At 44.6% G+C, this 24,603-nt stretch overlaps 4 protein-coding genes across 13 annotated transcripts; 2 read left to right on the forward strand and 2 right to left on the reverse strand.

The window, feature by feature from the left end:
• Window positions 1-466: 466 nt before the first annotated feature.
• On the reverse strand, window positions 467-9,592 carry LOC135546664 (ragulator complex protein LAMTOR1-like). Of its 2 annotated transcripts, none has more exons than XM_064975267.1 (5): window positions 9,458-9,592; window positions 7,530-7,675; window positions 7,361-7,438; window positions 7,137-7,260; window positions 467-1,698 (listed from the first exon to the last, which is right to left on the reverse strand). In XM_064975267.1, exons 1-5 carry the CDS (start codon window positions 9,485-9,487, stop codon window positions 1,606-1,608), a joined length of 471 nt encoding a protein of 156 aa, XP_064831339.1. In that variant the 5' UTR covers window positions 9,488-9,592; the 3' UTR covers window positions 467-1,605. The 2 variants fall into 2 exon arrangements, with proteins under 2 accessions (XP_064831339.1, XP_064831338.1); XM_064975266.1 differs by lacking the exon at window positions 9,458-9,592 and adding an exon at window positions 8,713-8,918.
• sfrp2l (secreted frizzled-related protein 2 like) lies at window positions 9,005-11,013 on the forward strand. The gene is made up of 3 exons (XM_064975260.1): window positions 9,005-9,876; window positions 9,979-10,059; window positions 10,166-11,013. Exons 1-3 carry the CDS (start codon window positions 9,336-9,338, stop codon window positions 10,498-10,500), a joined length of 957 nt encoding a protein of 318 aa, XP_064831332.1. The 5' UTR covers window positions 9,005-9,335; the 3' UTR covers window positions 10,501-11,013.
• A 311-nt stretch (window positions 11,014-11,324) lies between these two features.
• tomt (transmembrane O-methyltransferase) lies at window positions 11,325-19,526 on the forward strand. 3 transcript variants are annotated; one of them, XM_064975261.1, is made up of 5 exons: window positions 11,325-11,457; window positions 12,645-12,913; window positions 13,011-13,207; window positions 13,375-13,497; window positions 19,234-19,526. In XM_064975261.1, exons 2-5 carry the CDS (start codon window positions 12,652-12,654, stop codon window positions 19,429-19,431), a joined length of 780 nt encoding a protein of 259 aa, XP_064831333.1. In that variant the 5' UTR covers window positions 11,325-11,457; window positions 12,645-12,651; the 3' UTR covers window positions 19,432-19,526. The 3 variants fall into 3 exon arrangements, with proteins under 3 accessions (XP_064831333.1, XP_064831335.1, XP_064831334.1); XM_064975262.1 differs by lacking the exon at window positions 11,325-11,457 and adding an exon at window positions 11,750-11,790; XM_064975263.1 differs by lacking the exon at window positions 13,375-13,497.
• Window positions 19,527-19,643: 117 nt separating this feature from the next.
• Window positions 19,644-23,990, reverse strand: LOC135546665 (anaphase-promoting complex subunit 15). 7 transcript variants are annotated; one of them, XM_064975271.1, is made up of 5 exons: window positions 23,603-23,645; window positions 22,257-22,382; window positions 21,727-21,786; window positions 20,498-20,629; window positions 19,644-20,364 (listed from the first exon to the last, which is right to left on the reverse strand). In XM_064975271.1, exons 2-5 carry the CDS (start codon window positions 22,374-22,376, stop codon window positions 20,317-20,319), a joined length of 360 nt encoding a protein of 119 aa, XP_064831343.1. In that variant the 5' UTR covers window positions 22,377-22,382; window positions 23,603-23,645; the 3' UTR covers window positions 19,644-20,316. The 7 variants fall into 7 exon arrangements, with proteins under 7 accessions (XP_064831343.1, XP_064831342.1, XP_064831347.1 ...); XM_064975270.1 differs by having other exon boundaries at window positions 19,647-20,364; window positions 20,489-20,626; window positions 23,603-23,643; XM_064975275.1 differs by lacking the exon at window positions 23,603-23,645 and adding an exon at window positions 22,832-23,547 and having other exon boundaries at window positions 19,652-20,364; window positions 20,489-20,629; window positions 22,257-22,378.
• Window positions 23,991-24,603: the final 613 nt, after the last annotated feature.

Raw genomic sequence — 24,603 nt, forward strand, 5'->3', positions numbered from 1 at the left:
CATGAAACACGAGACCAACACTTTACATGTTGCGTTTATATTTGTTCAGTATGGGTGTGTTACTTTGTGTTGGAATCTGGATCTGAGAATTTACACTTTACCACGTGAATCAGTAGGTATGAGATATATATATAGAATCCCCATCATGGTAAATAATATCTTCTGAGAAAGTGTTTTTAAATGATATCCATTAGTTACGCTACGCACACTAAATGAGATGTGATTCAGTGTTCTTTAGGTTTGTTGCAATGTTACCCCACAACTATTTCTCTACAGTCCTACAGAACACCAGCCATTGTTGAATGTCTTTAAAGCATTACATTACATGTAACAGAATATCTTAAACGTTTTGGTACTAGCCTAAGAAATTAATAAAATAACGAAAACAAACGAAAATAACGAAAACAAACATACTGTTCTCAGCACACTGCAAAAAGTCCAAATTAAAAGTCTTGTGGACACAGCCTTCCAGATCATCACTTTAATGACCCCCACATAAATAAATCATTAACACCACTGATCGTTTTAATTGAGGATACCAAGGTTATGGTTGTTTATCCCAAACTGCCATGATATGTTATTTTCTAGGTTCATTTAAGTAACTCATAACAAGCTGTTGTTTTGTTTAAAAATCGAACAAACTTGGATGTTAATAGGGGTTCTTGTAATAAAAACTGGGTTTCTGTATCCTTAGTTTTGATTGGCTCCAAAAACCGCCCCATTGAAGCTTTAGCCAATCCTGACCAACAGACGTTCTACAAAGGGGAGGTGCATAGAATCCATTTGTTGCTTTTGACCGAGTCACAAATCTGTACATAGAAGGTATAAACACTTAACTGATTAATTTACATTACAAGCCCCTGAACACGAACCATCCACCTAGACCCCTACCTTCACTAAGCCCTACCCCCCCTTCTATTGTTTCTGTGTAATCTAAAAGATACAAATCCAAGGACTGCCAGCTAAATGATTGAAGTGCTGGGAGGAAGCATGTTTCTGCTAGAAATCACTTTAAAATAACAATAACAAAAAGACAGCCATTATCGTTATACTGCGATGAATTTTAAAATTCCTTGACACCCCTCGTGAAGGATGAATGATGGCTTTGAAAGGTCAAGGGGGGAGGTAGGTCAAGCGGGTCAAGTTAACCCTCTCAGCAGGGGAGATCTGGTTGTCATAATCCTCATTTGTAGCAGCAGGATGCTAGTCACATAGCTGGGTAGCACAAGGACTGAGACACAGGGTGCAGGGTCGGGCATGGGAGACAGGGTCGGGCATGGGAGACAGGGTCGGGCATGGGAGACAGGGTCGGGCATGGGAGACAGGGTCGGGCATGGGAGACAGGGTCGGGCATGGGAGACAGGGTCGGGCATGGGAGACAGGGTCGGGCATGGGAGACAGGGTCGGGCATGGGAGACAGGGTCGGGCATGGGAGACAGGACAAGGACTGAGACACAGGGTGCAGGGTCGGGCATGGGAGACAGGACCGGGCATGGGAGACAGGACCGGGCATGGGAGACAGGACCGGGCATGGGAGACAGGACCGGGCATGGGAGACAGGACCGGGCATGGGAGACAGGACAAGGGGGTATTATGGAGGGTAGATCAGGGGATGGCAAATTGAACCACTAGTTCTTCTTTATCGTCCACCTTGATCTGAGAGATTGCACTGTAAGCATAGGCAGCTATCTTGGACACCTGTAAATCAATCAGAACAAAATAGGTTAACATGCATCAACATGGTTGTATAAAAACCATCAACATGGTTGTTTTGAACAGGTTTATGGATAGGGAAAGCATAGGACTGTTATAGAAACATGACCTGATGTATGTCTGAGAATGACACTGTGTGTGTGTGTGTGTGTGTTTTTAGGGGTGTGTGTGTGTGTGTGTGTGTGTGTGTGTGTGTGTGTGTGTGTTAGGGGTGTGACAATACACATATTCATACCGAACCGTTCAGGGACCTCAGTTTGGTCCGCACTGTGAATCCGAATGAAAACATAACATAATAATAAAACCCTTGGAATATAAACTGGGCCAACGCTGCGTTGTATGCCTCGATGTTTTCAGGCTATTCTGTTACAACAACTAGAGCCTATGCGCACCTTGTAAATCAAAATTCAAATCTTGATTGGTTCATTTCAAAAAGTCCTTTTGTGAGGCACAGCCAGGAACTAGTTCTGTACGATGGTGAGGTACATAAACCAGGAGGATTCTCAATCATCGTTTACATATTCAGTTTGGGAACATTTTGGTTTCCCAGTAGATGACAAAACGGTGATGGACATAGAGAGTATGTCTCCACTGCTCAAGGAGAATAGCCTCTGCAGCTGCCAACACCTCGAACATGTTGACACATTTACACCGACATCACCTCAGTATTCTTACCACTGGAGCAAGATATAAATATACAAATAAATGTGTTGTCATCCCTCAGCATTCAAGCCCTTCGCAGCGGATTCTGACCGAGCCAAAGAAATGACAAGAGCGATAGGTATGTTTATAGCTGTGGATAAGCGCCCATTCTCAGTGGTTAAGGGGAATAAGGTGTTTCAGCACCTCGTGAAAGTGCTCGAGCCACGTTAACTAACTTCGCCCTCATGCACCCATTTCAGCAAAACAGGTAGTAACCGCTCTACATAAGCAAGGTGAAAGCCGAAGTAGTCAATGAATTGGCAAATCAAATGTTATGTCACATGCGCCGAATACAACGCGTGTAGACTTTACCGTGAAATGCTTACTTAGAGCCCTATCCTAACAATGCAGTTAAAATGTAGTAAAATTTGCTAATAAAAATACTAAATAGTAACACCAATAACAAGGCCATATACAAGGAGTACCAGTACCGAGTCGATGTGCAGGGGTACGAGGTAGTGGAGGTTATATGTGCAGTTAGGGGTTAAAGTGACTAGGCAATCAGGATAGGTTAGAGGAGCAGCAGCATGTGAAGAGTGAGTGGTGTCAATATGCATGTGTGTTTTGTGCATGAGAGAGTGCGTAGTATGTGCGTCTGTGTTGGAGATTCAGTGTCAGGAGAGCCCAATGAGTCTGCATAGAGTCAGTCAGCCAGAACAAGAAAGGGTCAATGCAAATACTCCAGGCAGCCATTTCATTAACTGTTCAGCAGCCATTTCATTAACTGTTCAGCAGCCATTTCATTAACTGTTCAGCAGCCATTTCATTAACTGTTCAGCAGCCATTTCATTAACTGTTCAGCAGCCATTTCATTAACTGTTCAGCAGCCATTTCATTAACTGTTCAGCAGCCATTTCATTAACTGTTCAGCAGCCATTTCATTAACTGTTCAGCAGCCATTTCATTAACTGTTCAGCAGCCATTTCATTAACTGTTCAGCAGCCATTTCATTAACTGTTCAGCAGCCATTTCATTAACTGTTCAATAGTCTTATGGCTTGGGGGTAGAAGCTGTGCAGGAGCCTTTTGGTCCCAGACTTGGCGCAGAGTGAAGTCTATGACTTGGATGGCTGGGATCTTTGACAATTTTTCAGGCCTTCCTCTGACCGCCTCGTATAGAGGTCCTGGATGGTAGGGAACTTGGCCCCAGTGATGTACTGGGTCGTACGCACTACCATTGGTAGGGCCTTCTGGTCGGATACCAAGCAGTTGCCATACCAAGCGGTAATGCAGCCAGTCAAGATTCTCTCAATGGTGCAGCTGTAGAACTTTGAGGATCTGAGGGCCCATGACAAATCTTTTCAGTCTCCTAAGAGGGAATAGGCATTGTTGTGCCTTTATCACAACTGTTGGTGTGTATGTGGACTAGAGGTCAACCGATTAATTAGGGCCGATTTCAAGTTTATAACAATCGGAAATTGGTAATTTTGGGCACCTATTTTGCCCATTTTTAAAAAAAATTATTTTATTTTTATACCTTTATTTAACCAGGCAAGTCAGTTAAGAACACATTCTTATTTTCAATGACGGCCTAGGAACGGTGTGTTAACTGCCCTGTTCAGGGGCAGAAAGACAGATTTTCACCTTGTCAGCTTGGGTGATCCAATCTTGCAACCTTACAGTTAGCTAGTCCAATGCTCTAACCACCTGCCTCTCATTGCACTCCACGGGGAGCCTGCCTGTTACACGAACGCAGTAGAAGCCAAGGTAAGTTGCTAGCTAGCATTAAACTTATCTTATAAAAAACAATGAATCAATCACATAATCACTAGTTATAACTACACATGGTTGATGATATTACTAGTTTATGAAAAAATCACAATCGTTGGACGACTGTACCTAACCATAAAAACCAATGCCTTTCTTAAAATCAATACACAGAAGTATATATTTTTAAACCTGCATACTTAGTTCAAAGAAATCCAGGTTAGCAGGCAATATTAACCAGGTGAAATTGTGTCACTTCTCTTGACTTCATTGCATGCAGATTCAGGGTATATGCAACAGTTTGGGCCGCCTGGCACGTTGCGAACTAATTTGCCAGAATTTTACGTAATTATGACATAATATTGAAGGTTGTACAATGTAACAGGAATATTTAGACTTAGGGATGCCACCCGTTAGATATATTCTTTCACTGAAGGATAAATGTTTTATTTTCGAAATGATAGTTTCCAGATTTGTACATATTAATGACATAAGGCTCGTATTTCTGTGATTATTATGTTATAATTAAGTGTATGATTTGATAGAGCAGTCTGACTGAGTGATGGTAGGCACCAGCAGGCTCGTAAGCATTCATTCAAACAGCACTTTCGTGCGTTTTGCCAGCAGCTCTTCGCAAGCACAGCGCTGTTTTATGGCTTCAAGCCTATCAGCCTAATGGCTGGTGTAACCGATGTGAAATGTCTAGCTAGTTAGCGGGGTGCGCACTAATAGCGTTTCAAACGTCACTCGCTCTGTGACTTGGGAGTAGTTATTCCCCTTGCTTTGCAAGGGCCGCGGCTTTTGTGGAGCGATGGGTAACGCTACTTCGAGTGTAGCTGTTGTCGATGTGTTCCTGGTTCGAGCCCTGGTACGGGCGAGGAGAGGGACGGAAGCTATACTGTTACACTGGCAATACTAAAGTGCCTATAAAAACATCCAATAGTCAAAGGTATATGAAATACAAATGGTATAGAGAGAAATAGTCCTATAAATACTATATTAACTACAACCTAAAACCTCTTACCTTAGAATATTGAAGTCTCATGTTATAAAGGAACTTTCATATGTTCTCATGTTCTGAGCAAGGAACTCAAACGTTAGCTTTTTTACATGGCACATATTGCACTTTTACTTCTCCAACACTTTGTTTTTGCATTATTTAAACCAAATTGAACATGTTTCATTATTTATTTGAGGCTAAATAGATTTTTGATGTATTATATTAAGTTAAAATAAGTGTTCATTCAGTATTGTTGTAATTGTCATTATTACAAATTTTTAAAAAAAATATAAAAAAATTGGATGATTAAATCGGTATCAGCTTTTTTTGGTCCTCCAATACATCGATATCGGCGTTGAAAAAAATCATAATCGGTCGACCATGTTAATTCCTTAGTGACGTGGATACTGAAGAACTTGAAGCACTCGACCTGCTCCACTACAGCCCGTCAATGTGAATGGGAGCGTACTCAGCCCTCCGTTTCCTGTAGTCCAAAATCAGCTCCTTAGTGTTTCTGACGCTGAGGGAGAGGTTATCGTCCTGGCACCACACTGCCATGTCCCTGACCTCCACCCCATAGGCTGTCATTAGCAAACTTAATGATGGTGTTGGAGTCATACACGGCCACGCAGTCATGGGTGAACAGTCAGTACAGGAGGGTTCTACGTACACAACCCTGAGGAGCCCCCGTGGTGAGGGTGAGCCTATCCTCACCACCCGGGGGGCAGCCCATCAGAAAGGGAGGTGTTTAGTCCCAGGGTCCTGAGCTTAGTGATGAGCTTGGAGGACACAATGGTGTTGAAAGCTGAGCTGTAGTCAATGAACAGCATTCTTAAATAGGTGTTCCTTTTGTCCAGGTGGTAGAGGGCAGTATCGAGGGCAATGGAGATTGGGTTATCTGTGGATCTGTTGGGGCATTATGCAAATTGTGGTGGGTCTAGGGTTTCTGGGATGATGGTGTTGATGTGACTCATGACCAGCCTTTCCAAAGCACTTCATGGCTACAGATGTGAGTGCTACAGATCCATAGTCATTCAGACAGGTTACCTTAGTGTTCTTGGTCACAGGGACTATGGTGGTGTGCTTGAAACATGTAGGTATTACAGACTGGGTAAGGGAGAGGTTGAAAATGTCAGTGAAATCACTTGCCAGCTGGACAGTGCACGCGTTCTGGTAATCCATCTGGCCCCGCGGCCTTGTGAATGTTAACCTGTTTAAAGGTCTTGCTCACGTCGGCTACAGAGAGCAAGATCCCACAGTCATCTGGAACAGCTGGTGCTCGCATGCATGGTTCAATGTTGCTTGCCTCGAAGCGGGCACAGAAGGTATGCAGCTCATCTGGTAGGGTCACGTCACTGGGCAGCTCGTGGCTGGGTTTCCCTTTGTATTCTGTGATAGTTTGCAATCCCTGCCACATCCAACGAGTGTCAGAGCCGGTGTAGTAGAATTCGATCTGTCCTGTATTGATGCTTTGCCGTTTTGATGGCTCATCAGAGGCACCCTGTGTTGTGCTTGCTACGGATGGACCTCCAGGGCTACAGCGAGCTACTTAACAGTGACAGCCCATCACCTTACACCGGAGCGGTACATTATCTACCGTGCTACAGACACGTCCCCTTTATGAGAGTCACACACGTGTGCATCTTTTTCTCTTTGTAAGAAAACATTTCAGCATAGGTCTATACAATGTCTAAGCCATGTTTATTTATTGATTTCACACACATAGTGCACTTTATTTTAGTGTTGTTGTGTAATCAGGTGTTTTCATTTAAGAAAATACAAAGTGTTGTTATTCCTGATTATGCTCATCAGGCATTAAACAACTGATTATCATATAGAATCAGGAATACCAATTTTTGTTTATATAAGAAAATGTTAACAAGAGTAACTGTTGGCATTTTATTTTCCTGCTTTACCGAAACCGAACAGTGACTTCAAAACCGCAATATGTACCAAAACGTGGGTTTGGTGAACCGTTACATCCCTGGTGTGCGAGCATGTGTGCGTGCGTTTACCTGTTGTACATCAGAGTATGGCACCAGATCACTAGCGAGCACTTGGTGTGGCTGGCTGGTGAGGGAAGGGAGAGGGAGGGGCTTCTTCTGAGACAGACTGTTACTCAACAAGGCCAGTTTTATACTGAAACACACAATAAAGACAGGTTAGTACTGAAACACATGGCCGGTCAAAACCCACTCCAAAACACAGACACATTAAGCAACTACCTCCACACACCAACCTGTATTGCCGAGCTTTGTCCATATACTCATGCTGCTCCATGCCTTGAGAGTCCGCAGCCGAGACATCAATGATATTCCTAAGAAACCCGAGACAAAGGTAATCAGCAGAATTAAATCCCAGATGGATAAATCCACGATGAGGGAGGAGAAGAAACATGTGTGTCTTACAGGGCTGTCTTGAAAAGGATGGATGTGAGTAAGGCCTGTTCGTCTGTGCGGGCTGAGGGTACACTGGCGGAGCTCCATTCTGTACTGTTGAGGGGCTTGCTGTCTGGGTTCGGGTGGGGGATCAGTGGCTTATACACGTCAGGGTCCTGAGGCACAACATACGCATCACACTCACAAACTATCACATCATCCTCCATCACTTGCTGTTAAGGTACCCAGATTGACCTTGCTTATTGTTAAAATGAGCATATGACCTCTGAACTAAAGTATAAAGCAAAAAGGCACCCTACAAACTTTAAACTATGACTACTCATCCCTGATCACTAAGTCCATAGGGATCTGCTGCTGCGACAGGCAGACAAGAATGAACCCAAACAAAAGATAGTTACCTAAGCCTGATATGATACTGGAGAGTATATTTCAACAGTATTATGCTGTGTTATAACAGGGTAAGTGAAGCAGTGGCAGGCTCTGAGTACAACAGTCATCTGATAAATGGTAACACGTTATCCCCCCACCTCACATTTTCCAAAAGTGAAAATAAAAACAAAAACTTTATTTCCCCTTCAGCAAATTCCATTTTGGCCTATGTCACAACTGGAAACCTGAGATCATTTGACATGCATCTGGGAGAAGTTAACGCGCTGGCAAGTTCAACTGCGTTACCGAATGAGGCCCAATTAACAGAAGTGGTCACGTTTTACCGGACCTGATTGATGATCATCATGACAGGTGAGAATTTAAACAAAATGTTTTGTCTGCCCTGCAAGTAGCTAGCTACTGACGTACAGATTAACTGGTTAAGGTAATTAGCAAACTAGATACTGCCTATAATTTGTCAGCAAAGGTTGTCACTATTTTGAAACTTCACTTAACGAGCTAATGTTGTTAGGTGTGTTGGCCAATTTGCCAATCAGGTTACTACATTCCCATGGCCCAATCTTTCTTGCACAGCTAACAGTTATCTTAAAGCTCCGACTAGCTCAGCTATCTGTTGGGTCGTAGTTTGCTAACTTAGAAATTGTTTCCTTTAACGCGCAATGATGCACCATCTTTTTACTAGTGGAATTTGATACAACAAACTGTCTCGCAACGTCCTGATGACCCCAAAGAAAGTAACGTTACTGTTATTGTCAAATAGTATTTTGCAACCCATATAACCAACTAGCCTATAGTTAGTTACCTGCTCAGTGTTCTCGTTTTCCCTGCTATAACAGCAACCCATGACGTTCGCTGTTCCGCGAACGCAATTTCCAACTACTTCTCCAGGGAAACTATATAATAAGAGAAACAGTCTGTCCACTTTCTCTCTTACCGCTTCTGTCAGCGGCTACTACGAACGAAGCCTATCACATGACATCAGTTTTTGAGCAGCCAAGGACCGGGCAACAAACATAATGACATCCGGCCACTGTGAAGCCAGCATGGGAACAGACTCCCCAATCACGTGACATGGGGTATTTCATGTTTTAAGACTCGCGAAGGGTGACTTGTTATTGTTAACCTGCACACAACAGACGGGTCGAAAGGGAAATACAGAACGACGAGATGGCAAAAATACATTAACACATGTTCTGAGGAGGCTGCTATCGCAAGATAAAAGTCCTCTTTCAGACGTTCCCCTGGTCTACAGAGCCACTTTACAGCCCTCAATAACCATTGCATTTGATGAAAGAACACGTTTGACGAGTTTGCATGACTGGGTGACGCCAGACGCCTTCATTACACATCAGACTACTAGCTACTAGGCTGCGTACTTCTCTTCCAGGACTGCTAAACAACCCCTGTGCTGGTTTGTTTTTATCTATGCCTGTTGTCAGTATGGCTCAGCTGATAATATCACTTTGCGTGTTGGTGTCTATTGGTCTCGCCTCGGTTTTGACCAAAGACCGCAGCCCCGTTCAGTTTGCGCCCGAAAGTCTCAGTACCTCCACGGTTCGCTCGGTGTGTAAGCCCATCCCCAGCACACTGTCTCTGTGCCACGGCGTCGGTTACCGGGAGATGCGGCTTCCCAACCTGCTGGGGCACGACTCGTTAAAAGAAGCCCAGCAGCAGTCGGCCGCGTGGCTACCGTTGGTCTCCAAACTCTGCCACCGGGATACCAAGAAGTTCTTGTGCTCGCTCTTCGCCCCGGTGTGCTTACCGGAGGGGGCGGTGCGCCCCTGCCGTGGGCTGTGCGAGGCTGTGAGGGACGGTTGTCTTCCGGTGATGAGCGCTTTCGGATTCCCGTGGCCCAACATGTTCAACTGTACCCGGTTCCCGCGCGGGACCCATCTCTGCATTCCCACCACGACCCGAGACACAGAGCGTGCGCAGAAGGAAGAGGGACACGAGGAGGCATCAAAGGGTTTGTACATATCATCATTGGGAGGTGATCCTCTGCAAAAAATGTCCACAATCTTTCACACACATGTTCACCCTTCTCGGTGGCATGTCTCTGTGTCCTCAGGAACAGTGATCTGTGACGCATGCAGTCTGGCTGCTGAGGGAGAGATAGACAACCAGAACAACTTCTGCAAGAGTCCATATGGTGAGTGATATGTATATGGCATTGGTTACACTTTACACAAAGGTTTAGAGGTCAGTAACGTGTTTAAAAAGTGTTTACAGACCTGTATTTCTGTGTTTCCTCTCAGCCTTTAAACTGCGTATTGGGAGTGTTTCTGTAGTGCAGGGTGACCGTAGGGTTGTCCCTCTGGCCCGGAGTCGCATCCTGAGGTGGGAGGGTGGAGGCGCAGAGAAGGCCGAGGGCGTCGGGGGGGCCATGGCCTACAGTGCCCTTTGGTTGCAGGAGGGGGGTACCTGCACCTGTCCTGCCCTGGAGGGGGAGGAGTCCCTGGCAGGGGTGTGGTACCTCGGCCTTGCTAACACACAGGAGGGCAGGCTGGTCCTCACTAGGCTGGTGAGGTGGAGGAGGAGCGACAAACAACTCAACAAGTTAGTCAGGAGACTGCTCAAACAACCCTGCTGATGATGTCATCTTACAAACACAGAGACACTTTCCAATTTGGTGACTAGGATGTGGATGAGAGGACACCACAGCCCTGTTACATTTCAGCCTCTGGGCCGAGACAATAACTCTTCCATCTCCGTTTCATATTCATGTCACCTAGCTCTGGAGAAGTGATGCCTTCATCATATTGCTGTCAACTGAATGGACTGGATAGATAGATCTATGAAGACCTGTGGGGAAGAGAGACCCCCAGAGGTCCAGTGTCTGTGTGTTTGGATCCATGTTCTGGACACCTGTCACATCTGAGACATTTAGAAAAATGGAAATGATATATTACGTTCTGAATATAAAAAATCCATGTTTTTTTTAATCAATTGTGAGGACATGATTATGAAGCTGAGTCAGATGACACAATTACCAGTGAGGCACAGAGCAGCATTAGTTCCATTCAAAGCAGAGTATTATTGTCTGATAGTAACATCAAAGACTGCCTGGTAACAGTGTCTAATAAACGTTATATTGAACCATAAATACTGGTCACCTTTTCTGTGTGTGTTTTCTGGATCCTTCTGTTTGTGGCAAGAGAGAAACCTGACTCTAGACTCACTCCACACCTGTGACTGAACACCTGATCCACCCATGTCTCCCTGTCTGTCTGTCTGTCTCCCATTCTCCACCCACCATCATGTGTGTTGAGTCAGATCCACCATAATTCCCTGTAGCCGACCAGTGATGTATTGCTGTATGTTTACTATGACATCAGAATGAGTCAATAATAAACTCATTGTGAGAAACAATGAGCAGGGGGAGGGGTACTGTGAATAAAACAGACATGCCCCAGGTGGTTGGTGAATAATTCAGATACCCAGCTCCCTTACTTGAGCCCCCTCTGCCCTCACCTGCGGAGCTATGACTACAACCACACACCATAACCATTCAGCATTTCTCCTGTCTCTGCCAAACATCTACAGCCAGGTGAGTCTTGTTTTTACTGTACAGCGGGAATGTGAGAGAGAGTATTCTTTTTACAAGAGGCTTGTGTTGTGGGAGGGGGAGTTGTAGTACAATGTAGCGTTGGTTGTCAGTGAGGTGCGGGAAATGTCCTGTCACTCAGTGTAACTGCAGTTTGGAGTTGGCCAGAGGAGCATCTGTGTATGTGGTTTATATCCAAAATACATGGACTGTAGTGTTGTGTGTGTGTAGAGAACTGAAATAGGAGGATTTTACATTAATTCAGGAATAATTATTTATTTGTGTGTATTTTTTTTTTGTGTGCTGGCAGTCACCCATCTCCTGGTGTGTGTTCAGGTCTGTGTGTCTGTGTGTGTACCTAGCTGTATGTCTGTGTACCTAGCTGTATGTCTGTGTACCTAGCTGTATGTCTGTGTACCACTCTCATTGGGTCTGTGTACCTATCTGTATGTCTGTGTACCTAGCTGTATGTCTGTGTACCACTCTCATTGTGTCTGTGTACCTAGCTGTATGTCTGTGTACCAATTTGTAAGTCGCTCTGGATAAGAGCGTCTGCTAAATGACTTAAATGTAATGTAAATGTACCTAGCAGTATGTCTGAGTACCACTCTCATTGTGTCTGTGTACCTAGCTGTGTCTGTGTACCACTCTCATTGGGTCTGTGTACCTATCTGTATGTCTGTGTACCTAGCAGTATGTCTGAGTACCACTCTCATTGTGTATGTGTACCTAGCTGTGTCTGTGTACCACTCTCATTGGGTCTGTGTACCTATCTGTATGTCTGTGTACCTAGCAGTATGTCTGTGTACAACTCTCATTGTGTCTGTGTACCTAGCTGTATGTCTGTGTACCACTCTCATTGTGTCTGTGTACCTAGCTGTATGTCTGTGTACCACTCTCATTGTGTCTGTGTACCTAGCTGTATGTCTGTGTACCACTCATTGTGTCTGTGTACCACTCTCATTGTGTCTGTGTACCTAGCTGTATGTATGTGTACCACTCTCATTGTGTCTGTGTACCACTCTCATTGTGTATGTGTACCTAGCTGTATGTTTGTGTACCACTCTCATTGTGTCTGTGTACCTAGCTGTGTGTCTGTGTACCACTCTCATTGTGTCTGTGTACCTAGCTGTATGTCTGTGTACCTAGCTGTATGTCTGTGTACCACTCATTGTGTCTGTCCCTTGCAGCAGTACCATGGTGTCTGGTGCTATAGCGTTGGCCTTCCTCCCCCTGGTGTTGACTTTCATTATTCGTTACCGCTACTACTTTGTGCTGTTCTACCGGGCGGTGCTGGTCAGGATGTGGTATGACTGTACGACGAGGCTGAGCAGGGAGGAGAGGGCCTTCCAGTACGTTCTGACCCACGCCATCCCTGGCGACCCAGAAAGTATCCTGGAAACCTTTGACCTCTGGTGCAGCAAGGTGGAGTTCATCAGCAACATCGGCCCCAAAAAAGGTGACCCCCACCTGACTGACCACAACACTCCCCCTAATTCTTATATTCTGTTCCCTCTCTCATCTGACCACAGCATTGTGTCTGCCTGTGTGTCCAGGTAAGATAATGGATCGGATGCTTTCCGAGCACTGCCCTCTGACCGTGCTGGAGCTAGGGTCCCACTGTGGGTACAGCACAGTGCGTATCGCCCGGGCCCTGCCCCTGGGTGCCAGGCTCTACAGTGTGGAAATGGATGCGGTAAACGCTGCCATAGCAGAGAAGATCATACGGCTGGCGGGCTTCGACGATGACACGGTGAGAGCAGAGCGCACACACACACACACACACACGGTGAGAGCAGAGCGCACACACACACACACACGGTGAGAGTAGAGCGCACACACACACACACACACGGTGAGAGAGTAAAACACAAAAATACCCGGTGAGATCAGATCTGGTCATTCCTCCCCCACCCCCAGGTGGAGCTGATAGTGAGTCCGTCAGATGAGGTAATCCCAAGGTTGCGGGCAGACTACGGTCTGGAGCGGTTGGACTTTGTGTTCATGGACCACTGGAAAAAATGCTACCGTCCTGACTTGCAGGTAGCTAATTCACTCATAACCCCCTATGACCTCAAGTCTGTTTTGATGTTGTTGTTCCCGTCTATGTAAATCAGGGGTGTCGAACTCATTACACGGAGGGCCAAGTGTCTGCAGGTTTTGTGTTTTCCTTTCAATTAAAACCTAGACATTCAGCAGATGGGAGTTAGTGACCTTAATTCACCAATCAAGTACAAGGGTGGAGCAGAAACCTCGCAGCCACTCGGCCATCTGTGGAATGAGTCTACACTATATATACAAATGTATGTGGACACCCCTTCAATTTAGTGGATTCGGTTATTTCAGCCACACCCGTTGCTCACAGGTGTATAAAACTGGGCACACAATGCAAATTGTCCCGGTAGCCATTTGATTACCTGTTCAGGAGTCTTATGGCTTTGGGGTAAAAACTGTTGAGAAGCCCTTTTGTCCTAGACTTGGCATTCCGGTACCGCTTGCAATGCGGTAGTAGAGAGAACAGTCTATGACTGGGGTGGCTGTTATTGCAGCAAAGGGGGGACCAACTCCATATTAATGCCCATGATTTTGGAATGACAAGTTTGACGAGCAGGTGTCCACATACTTTTGGTCATGAAGTGTATGGTATTGTGTGGACACCAGGAGGAGCCGTTGCTTTAGTAACGGCTCACTGTGCTGTGGATACAGGAATTCCACGGAGGCCGAGTGTCTGCGGGTTTTAGCTCCTCCCTTCTACTTGATTAATGAATTAAGATCACTAATTAGTAAGGAACTACCTCACCTGGTTATCTAGGTCTTAATTGAAAAGGGAAAAAACAAAAATCAGCAGACACTTGACCCTTCATAGAATGAGTTTGACACTTAAAATCAAATTGAATTTGTGCCATCCCCTGAATACAACAGGTGTAGACTTTACAGTGAAATGCTTACTTACAAGCCCTTAACCAACAATGCAGAATAAAAATGTACAAGTAAGAAAACATTTGCACAAAAAAAAACAAAAGTAACACAATAAGGAACAATACAATTACAATAGAGGCTACAGACAGGGGTACCAGTACCTAGTCAATACAGACGTACAGGTTAGTCAAGGTAACTGAGGTAGTATGTATATGTAGGTAGGGGTAGAGATACATGTAAGTGACTGTGCAGAGATAATAAACAGGTTAGTAGAGATAATTCAGGTAATATGTACATGTAGGTAGGGGTAGAGATACATGTAAGTGACTGTGCAGAGATAATAAACAGGTTAGTAGAGATAATTCAGGTAATATGTACATGTAGGTAGGGGTAAAGTGACTGTGCAGAGATAATAAACAGGTTAGTATAGATAATTCAGGTAATATGTACATGTAGGTAGGGGTAAAGTGACTGTGCAGAGATAATAAACAGGTTAGTAGAGATAATTCAGGTAATATGTACATGTAGGTAGGGGTAAAGTGACTATGCAGAGATAATAAACAGGTTAGTAGAGATAATTCAGGTAATATGTACATGTAGGTAGGGGTAAAGTGACTATGCAGAGATAATAAACAGGTTAGTAGAGATAATTCAGGTAATATGTACATGTAGGTAGGGGTAAAGTGACTATGCAGAGATAATAAACAGGTTAGTAGAGATAATTCAGGTAATATGTACATGTAGGTAGGGGTAAAGTGACTATGCAGAGATAATAAACAGGTTAGTAGAGATAATTCAGGTAATATGTACATGTAGGTAGGGGTAAAGTGACTATGCAGAGATAATAAACAGGTTAGTAGAGATAATTCAGGTAATATGTACATGTAGGTAGGGGTAAAGTGACTATGCAGAGATAATAAACAGGTTAGTAGAGATAATTCAGGTAATATGTACATGTAGGTAGGGGTAAAGTGACTATGCAGAGATAATAAACAGGTTAGTAGAGATAATTCAGGTAATATGTACGTAATGGTAAAGTGACCATGCAGAGATAATAAACAGTGAGTTGCGGAAACATGAAAAAGGGGGTCAATGCTAAAAGTCCAGGTAGCCATTTTATCAACTGTTCATCAGTCTAATGGCTTGGAAGTAGCTGTTAATGACGCAGAGGAACCTGAAGCTCTCAACCCGCTCCACCACAGCCATGTCGATGTGACTGGGGGCTTGCTCCCCCCTTTCCTGTCGTCCACGATCAGTTCCTTTGTCTTGCTGACATTGTGGGAAAGGTTGTTCTCCTGGAACCACAATGCCAGATCACTGACTTCCTGCCTGTAGACGGTCTCATCGTTGTCGGTAATCAGGCCTTCCACCGTTGGAGTCGACAAACTTAATGTGTTGGAGTCGTGTGTAGCCATGCAGTCATAGGTGAACAGGGAGTAGAGGAGGGGTCTGAGCACGCACAAGGGGCCCCCATGTGGAGAATCAGCGTGGCGGATGTGTTGTTACCTACCCTCACCACCTGGGGGCGGCCCGTCAAGAAGTCCACAATCCAGTTGCAGTGGGAGGTGTTTAGTCCCAGGGTCCTTAGCTTATTGATGAGCTTTGAGGGCACTATGGTATTGAACGCTGAGCTGTAGTCAACGAATAGCATTCTCACATTGGTGTTCCTTTTGTCCAGGTGGGAAAGGGCAATGTGGAGTGCAATAGAGATTGCATCATCTGTGGATCTGTTGGGGTGGTATGCAAATTGTGGTGGGTCTAGGGTTCCTGGGATGATGGTGTTGATGTGACTCATGACCAGCCTTTCAAAGCACTTCATGGCTTCAGATGTGAGTGCTACGGGTCGGTAGTCATTTAGACAGGTTACCTTGGTGTTCTTGGGCACAGGGACTATGGTGTCTGCTTGAAAGATCTAGGTATTACTGACTTGGTCAGGGAGAGGTTGAAAATGTCCGTGAAGACACTTGACAGTTGGTCAGCGTCCTGGAAATAAGTCTGAATGTTGACCAGGTCTTCTTTATCCCCCTCTATAACTCCCCTTCTTAACCTTCACCTCCTAACCCTCACCTCCTAGCCCCCCTCCTCTAACCCTCACATCTATAACCCCCCTCCATAACCCCCCCCCTCTATACCCCCTCCTAACCCTCACCTCTATAACCCCCCTCCTAACCCTCACCTCTATAACCCCCCTCCTAACCCTCACCTCTATAACCCCCCTCCTAACCCACCTCACCCCCTCCTATAACCCCCCTCCTAACCCTCACCTCTATAACCCCCCTCCTAACCCTCCACTAAAGTGTGCCCCTTGTTTGTTTGTTTTTTGTTTTTTTGTACACAATGTTGCAGCTACCGTCTCTTGTGACAGAAAATAACTTCAGGACTGTGATTACTCTCCATGAACTGGCAAAATCCTATGTATTTTTGTAAATAACAGCTGGTGCACAATATCTAAGAAAGTCTCAAGCTATTGCTCACCTGAGGTAGAGTATCTCATGATAAACTGTAGACCACACTACCTACGTAGAGTTTTCATCTGTATTTTTCGTAGCTGTCTACATGGCACCACAGTCAGAGGCTGGCACCAAGACAGCATTGAATGAGCTGAATTCCGCCATAAGCAAACAAGAAAACACTCACCCAGAGGCTAGACTAGTAGCCGGGGACTTTAATGCAAGGAAACTTAAATTTGTTTTACCAAATTTCTATCAGCAAGTTAAATGTGCAACCAGAGGAAAATTAGTCTCTGGACCACCTTTACTCCACACACAGAGACCCATACAAAGCTCTCCCGCCCTCCATTTGGTAAATCTGACCATAATTCTATCCTCCTGATTCCGCTTACAAGCAAAAATTAAAGCAGGAAGCACCAGTGACTTGATCAATAAAAAGTGGTCAGATGAAACAGATGCTAAGCTACAGGACTGTTTTGCAGCACAGACTGGAATATGGTCGGGGATTCCTACGATGGCATTGAGGAGTACGTCACATCAGTCATTGGCTCCATCAATAAGTGCATCGAGGACATCGTCCCTACAGTGACCGTACGTATGTACATACCCAAACCAGAAGCCACGGATTACAGGCAACATCCGCACTGAGCTAAAGAGTAGAGCTGCCGCTTTCAAGGAGCTTGACTCTAACCCGGAAGCTTATAAGAAATCCCGCTATGCCCTCTGACGAACCATCAAACAGGAAAAGCGTCAATACAGGACTAAGATTGAATCGTACTACACCGGCTCTGACGCTCACCAGATGTGGCAGGGCCTGCAAACCATTACAGACTACAAAGGGAAGCACAGCTGAGAGCTGCCCAGTGACATGAGCCTACCAAATCAAATCAAAATTATTTATATAGCCCTTCGTACATCAGCTGATATCTCAGTGCTGTACAGAAACCCAGCCTAAAACCCCAAACAGCAAGCAATGCAGGTGTAGAAGCACGTACCAGACGAGCTAAACTACCTCGAGGCAAGTAACTATGAAACATGCATGAGAGCACCAGCTGTCCTGGAAGACTGTGTGATCACGCTCTCTGCAGCCGATGTGAGTAAGACCTTTAGACAGGTCAACATTCACAAGGCCAGACGGATTACCAGGATTATCAGGACGTGTACTGTGAGCGCGCTGACCAACTGGAAAGTTTCTTCACTGACATTTTGAACCTCTCCCTGTCCGGGTCTATAATACCAACATGTGCGTGTCAAGTCTCCTCCTGTACTCCCTGTTCACTCATGACTGCATGGCCAGGCACGACTCCAACACCATCAATAAGTTTGCCAATGACACAACAGTGGTTGGCCTGATCACTGACAACGATGAGACAGCCTATAGGGAGGAGATCAGAGACCTGGCCGTGTGGTGCCAGGACAGCAACCTCTCCCTCAACATGATCAAGACAAAGGAGATGATCATAGACTACAGGAAAAAGGCTGAGCACACCCCCATTCACATCAACGGGGCTGCAGTGGAGCAGATTGAGAACGTCAAGTTCCTTGGTGTCCACATCACCAACAAACTAACATGGTCCAAACACACCACAACAAAACATATTCCCCCTAAGGCATGGGTCCTCAGATCCTCAAAAGGTTCTACAGCTATACCATCTAGAGCATCTTGACTGGTTGCATCACGGCCTGGTATGGCAACTGGTCGGCCTCCGACCGCAAGGCACTACAGAGGGTAGTGCGAATGGCCCAGTAAATCACTAGGGCCAAACTTCCTGCAATCCAGGCGGTGTCAGAGGAAGGCCCTAAAAATTGTCAAAGAATCCAGCCACCCTGTTCTCTCTGCTACCGCACGGCAAACGCTACCCGAGTGCCAAGTCTTGGTCCAAGAGTCTTCTAAACAGCTTCTACCCCCAAGCCATATAAGACTCCTGAACACCTAATCAAATGGCTCCCCAGATTATTTGCATCCACCCATCCCCACCCGCTTTACACCGCTGCTACTCTCTTATCATTTATGCAGTCACTTTAATAACTATCTACATGTACATATTACCTCAACTAACCAGTGCCCCCTCACATTGACATCCGTACCGGTACCCCCGTACCCCCGGTACCCCCCGTGTATAAAGTCTCGGCATTGTTATTTAACTGCTGCTCTATAATTACTTTGATTGTTTATTATTTTTAAACTGCATTGTTGGTTAGGGGCTCGTAAGTAAGCATTTCACAGTAAGGTCTACCTACACCTGTTGTATTCAGCATTTCACAGTAAGGTCTACCTACACCTGTTGTATTCAGCATTTCACAGTAAGGTCTACCTACACCTGTTGTATTCGGCGCATGTGACTAATACAATTTGATTTATAACTCACCTCTATAACTCCTAACCCTCCACCTGTATTGTGGTCTGCAGGCTCTGGAGGGCTCTGGTCTGCTGGGAAAAGGCTCTGTTGTGCTGGCTGACAACGTCCTGTTTCCGGGTGCTCCTAACTTCCTCCGACACGTCCGCAAGAGTGGCCTCTACGAGTGGAAGATCCACAGGGCCACTCTAGAGTACAGCAAGGGCATCAGGGATGGGATGGCTGAACTTGTTTACCAGGGGATCAAGTAGGGTGGGGGCATAGTGACGGACACACATCTGTTACCTAGACATACAAGACTGAGGTGGGGGCAACTTACTTTTGTTCTCGGAGCCCACTAGTCTTCTGCTGTTTTCTCTTAGTGCCCCCTGCTGGTTGAATATCATTCTGACAGTCTCTCACATGTTTTACAGGTCTGTCTGTTGCATTAATAAATCCATTACATACATTCTCTGTACATTGTTTTTCTTTATTTACATAAGAAACTTGACCAATTAAAGTTATTTACTTTACATACAACTGAGCTTCTGTTAAGTTCCTTTCTACAACTTGTTGAATAAACACATTCTATCGCACGTGTTCTTACTCTCCAGGTTTCTGTTGGCCACACACACACACAGTGTACAGGCTGTGGTTTATGCCCAGTCAGCGGTTTTAAGAGCGCCCATTCAGATGTGACACATGACTGGCGGCGGGGGGGGTCAAAGTACACACTCCAACAGAATAACGAGCACCAGAGAGGGGAGTGAGTTCGCACTCACTGTCCTTGAGTTAAATGTGTGATTAGTCTAAACAAGGGGTCTGACTGTCTCGACCTGATGGGGAGGACAGAACTGGCAGAGGGGGGGTTGAGGTGGAGGCCGCTTTCTTTTTCCTAATGTTGCAAAACCACTTATCTGAAGAAACTTTTACAGTTCAGTCTTCACACATTGCAACTGTAGAACACTGAATGAGAGAACACGCACTTTCTCCATGCAGTAAACCATCACACAGCTCACCCTGTCGTGTCCCATGGTGGGTGTGAACAGCAGGGAAAGTTCACCAGCCAAGACACACTGTCAGGAAGAGTAGATGATCACCTATCCTGCTGGAGAGCTACTAAGGGGAAATCAGAGAGTAGCGAGGATTACTCTGGTCTAGATCATCCACTGGTCTTGGTCTTGGTCTGCTCCCTCCATGTCCACCTGCAGTTTGAGCGAGATGACAGAGAGATGACTAAAATGTATAATAAGAGGTTCTAGTATTTCCCTTAGATACTGTTCCACAGACGTGACCCCTAACCCCTGATTGTGTGTGTGTGTTTTAGACCTCGTTGACCTCGCCGTCATCCGGTGACTCGTTGTAGTCGTTCATCTCATCTATGTCCTGCATGTCCTCTTCATCCTCAGAGTCTTCTTCACTATCTTCCTCATCTTCATCCTCCTCCTCTTCCTCCTCGTCAAATGTCTGCTACACACCCACAGAGAACAAAAACAAAAGCCACACACACCCCAGAGTGAGTATGGAAAATGACAAAAACACCCCTCAACAGAAATACAGTACCAGTCGAAAGTTTGGACACCTACTCATTCAAGGGTTTTTCTTTATTTTTACTATTTTCTACATTGCAGAATAATAGTAAAGACATCACAACTATGAAATAACACATATGGAATCATGTAGTAACCAAAAATGTGTTCAATCAAAATATATTTTATATTTCAGATTCTTCAAAGTAGCCACACTATGTGCAAAGCTGTCATCAAGGCACTGACATTGGTATAATTTAAAGGACAACTATGTCTTATTTTCATCCAAACATTGACACAAAATTGTAAACTATGTGTATAATTTGAGGAATGAAATGTCAAGAGAAAAATAAAAGCTAGTTAGTAATCTTCCCTTTCTGTGTACCACACCACCATATCAACATGCCCAAGTTCAGGGTAGGGGGTTTAGGATCACCATCTTTAACTTGGTTTGAATTTGAGCTAGCGAGCAACACAAACACTATATTTTACTTTTGTATGTGCTGTTCTCTCCTACAGTAGCCTCTCCTCACTGTCTTTGGATGGTATAACTAAAGCTTGTGCTTTTCCTCCCTCCTCTGGCCCTAATGACTCTACCTAATCTGGGAGCTGTGAGGAATAAACACAAAATGCAAACACTAACTTCTCTATTTTATTGAATTGTAATGCCTTTCCACCAAGCACATGGAACCAACTACAAAATACATTATAATTGGATGTACTGGTGCCTCTCTGGCAATATACAATATTGTTTGGGGACCTTCTTATTGTGGAGTGTAATTGTTTGTCTTTCTTATATTGTATTAGATTTTGTCTGATGTAATTGTATATGCAGGGCTCCCTTGTGAAAGTGAACCTGGTCTCAATCATTTTTTCCTGCTTAAATAAAGGTTAAATAAAAATGTGAACATAGACACCCTTTGTAATATCTCATGACACTTGGTCAAAATCCATACACATCTCATATACATTTGGGTCAACTATTAGATGAAAATACAAGTGACTGACTAAAATAAACATTATTTAAAGCTCTGATACCTCGAAGATTGGCTTCCCAATAGGCATCAGGTTATTGTCCTTCTCTGCGATGCTTTGTAACTAAGGGGGAGAGAGAGCGGTCAGTGTTTGTCTGAACTCAGATTGGCTCTGTGACTCCTGCCAGTGTTGCTCTGTCTTTTCTCTCTCGGTGTGTGTGTGTACCCAGGTCTGGTGCTGCTCTGTGTTTTCTCTCTCGGTGTGTGTGTGTGTACCCAGGTCTGGTGCTGCTCTGTGTTTTCTCTCTCGGTGTGTGTGTGTGTACCCAGGTCTGGTGCTGCTCTGTCTTTTCTCTCTCGGTGTGTGTGTGTACCCAGGTCTGGTGCTGCTCTGTCTTTTCTCTCTCGATGTGTGTTTGTGTGTGTGTGTGTACCCAGGTCTGGTGCTGCTCTGTGTTTTCTCTCTCGGTGTGTGTGTGTGTACCCAGGTCTGGTGCTGCTCTGTGTTCTCTCTCTCGATGTGTGTTTGTGTGTGTGTGTACCCAGGTTTGCTGCTGCTCTGTGTTTTCTCTCTCGGTGTGTGTGTGTGTGTACCCAGGTCTGGTGCTGCTGCTCCTGTTGGTGTAACTCTGTCTCATCCACACACGGCCGGTCCAGGTTGAACCACAGAGACTCTGTCAACCGGGGAAACAGCGAGGGAAACAGCATGGACATCTCTGTCTGAAAGGAAACACACTTCCCTGAGGCAGGATAGATATCAGCACCCACCTAGATAACAGACCTGGCTAGATTAGTACACAGCTGATCAGATTTTGGTTTCAGTGACCCAAAAACTGATTGGGGGGTGTAGCTAGCGATAGATAGCTGTAAGAAATGACAACAATGTTTTCAACATAGCTAGCTAACATCTGCTAACTTGGGTAGGTTAGCTACATAGCTGGTTACTGTAAGTACTGCACGGTTTAGGTTTTGCATGCTTTAAATGGTATCTGCTAAACTATTACAGATCTGTCTTACTAACTAGCTAGCTAACACTCTTCATCCTGCTGAATGTAGCTAAGGTTAGCCAGCTAGCTAACACTGCAATAATGTTAGCTAGCTATGTTACGAAACAATATCTTATACCGTTACATCAATGATAAAAATACTGTAAATGTTCACCGTCTTACCTGTAAAACCACTATCCCGTCTTGCTGTCAAAATAGAAATTTCAACTGACCGGAAATCGGTGTTCGTTTGTAAACGCTCCGGGTGTGTAGGCAAATAATTTCAAAAAGATTCCGCTTTATGAACCGTTCTCAATGGTTTAAATTATATACTATATAGATTCTAAACTGCAAGAATGATCATACTCTTTGACCATACCGCGAGAAAGTTTAAGTTCCAGCGTAGTAAAGCAGGCACACCTATGTATAACGCTTTAGTTTCATTAAACTTTCACTTGAGGGGTAGCTACTCTCTGTGAAACTGTAAACAATAGTTTCAATACTTATTTTGAATAGAAAATATACTTTACACCTGTCTCTATATGTTATAGGTCGTTTCTTCCTGCAAATGTGACTTTGAAGGACATTGAAACCTGCCTGAAATAATTACCCTGCCTGAAATGCATATCACATGATAAAGTTAAACACTTAATATGAGCTCATGACCTTTGGGTGCAGTAAACCAGTGATTTCCACATTCACTAATTAACAGTGAAGAAAATATTATGTGAGGCTTAGTGATAACGGTTTTATGCTGCATAGTATGCATACTCTGACCTCTAAATCAGCTGTCATAAACCTGAGGAGTTACACACGTTATACAAGTTATAAAATCATGCAATAATCCAAAACAAATGCATGCTATTGTTACAGGCTGACTACACCACCCGCGTCACATGCGCTCGCGTTGCAAAATAAATGTAGACATACATGTTATTCAATTATTGCACCTACACTGCTCGTGTGTGCCAACGCGCGTCTGCGTTTCCAAGGGCTAACACGGAACAACAACAAAAACGGCTGCACACATGCGCCATCGTGCATACATTTATTTTGGCACCCCACACCAAATGCGATCAAAACAAACTCTGAACCAAATTATATTAATTTGGGGACAGGTTGAAAAGCATTAAACATTTATGGCTAGTTAGCTTGCTAGCTAATTTGTCATATTTAGCTAGCTTGCTGTTGCTAGCTAATTTGTCCTGGGATATAAGCATTGAGTTGTTATTTTACCTGAAATGCACAAGGTCCTCTACTCCGACAATTAATCCACACATAAAACGGTCAACCAAATCGTTTCTAGTCATCTCTCTTCCTTCCAGGTTTTTTCTTCTCTTGTCTCTATGTTGCGATTGGCAACTTTCATAAATTAGGTGCATTACCGCCACTGACCTGGTTCATCTTTCACTCACCCCCTTTGCGTATAACTAATGAGGAGATGACATGTTGGTACCTGCTTCTATAAACCAATGAAGAGATGACATGTTGGTACCTGCTTCCAGAAACCAATGAGGAGATGGGAGAGGCAGGACTTGCAGCACAATCTGTGTCAAAAATATAACTGATTTCTATTTTATCCCTTGACAACGCAGACGCTCGTTGGCGTGTGCGAGCAGTGTGGGTGCAATAATTGAATAACATAGATTTCAACATTAATTTTGCAACGCACGCGATGCGAGTGGTGTGGTCAGCCTATTAGTGTGGTGTGCGCTAATAGCGTTTCAATTGGTAACATCACTTGCTCTGAGACCTTGAAGTAGTTGTCTCCATTGCTCTGCAAGGGCCGCTACTTTTGTGGAGCGATGGGTAACAATGCTTCGTGGGAGGCAGTTGCTGATATGTGAAGAAGGGTCCCTGGTTCGAGCCCAGGTAGGAGTGAGAATAGGGACGTTAGCAACACTGTTACACTGTGACAGATAACTGCAACATCCTGTGTTAGATATGTCACAGGA

This window comes from Oncorhynchus masou, chromosome 9, assembly GCF_036934945.1.
Source record: "Oncorhynchus masou masou isolate Uvic2021 chromosome 9, UVic_Omas_1.1, whole genome shotgun sequence".
NCBI classification, from domain to species: domain Eukaryota; kingdom Metazoa; phylum Chordata; class Actinopteri; order Salmoniformes; family Salmonidae; genus Oncorhynchus; species Oncorhynchus masou.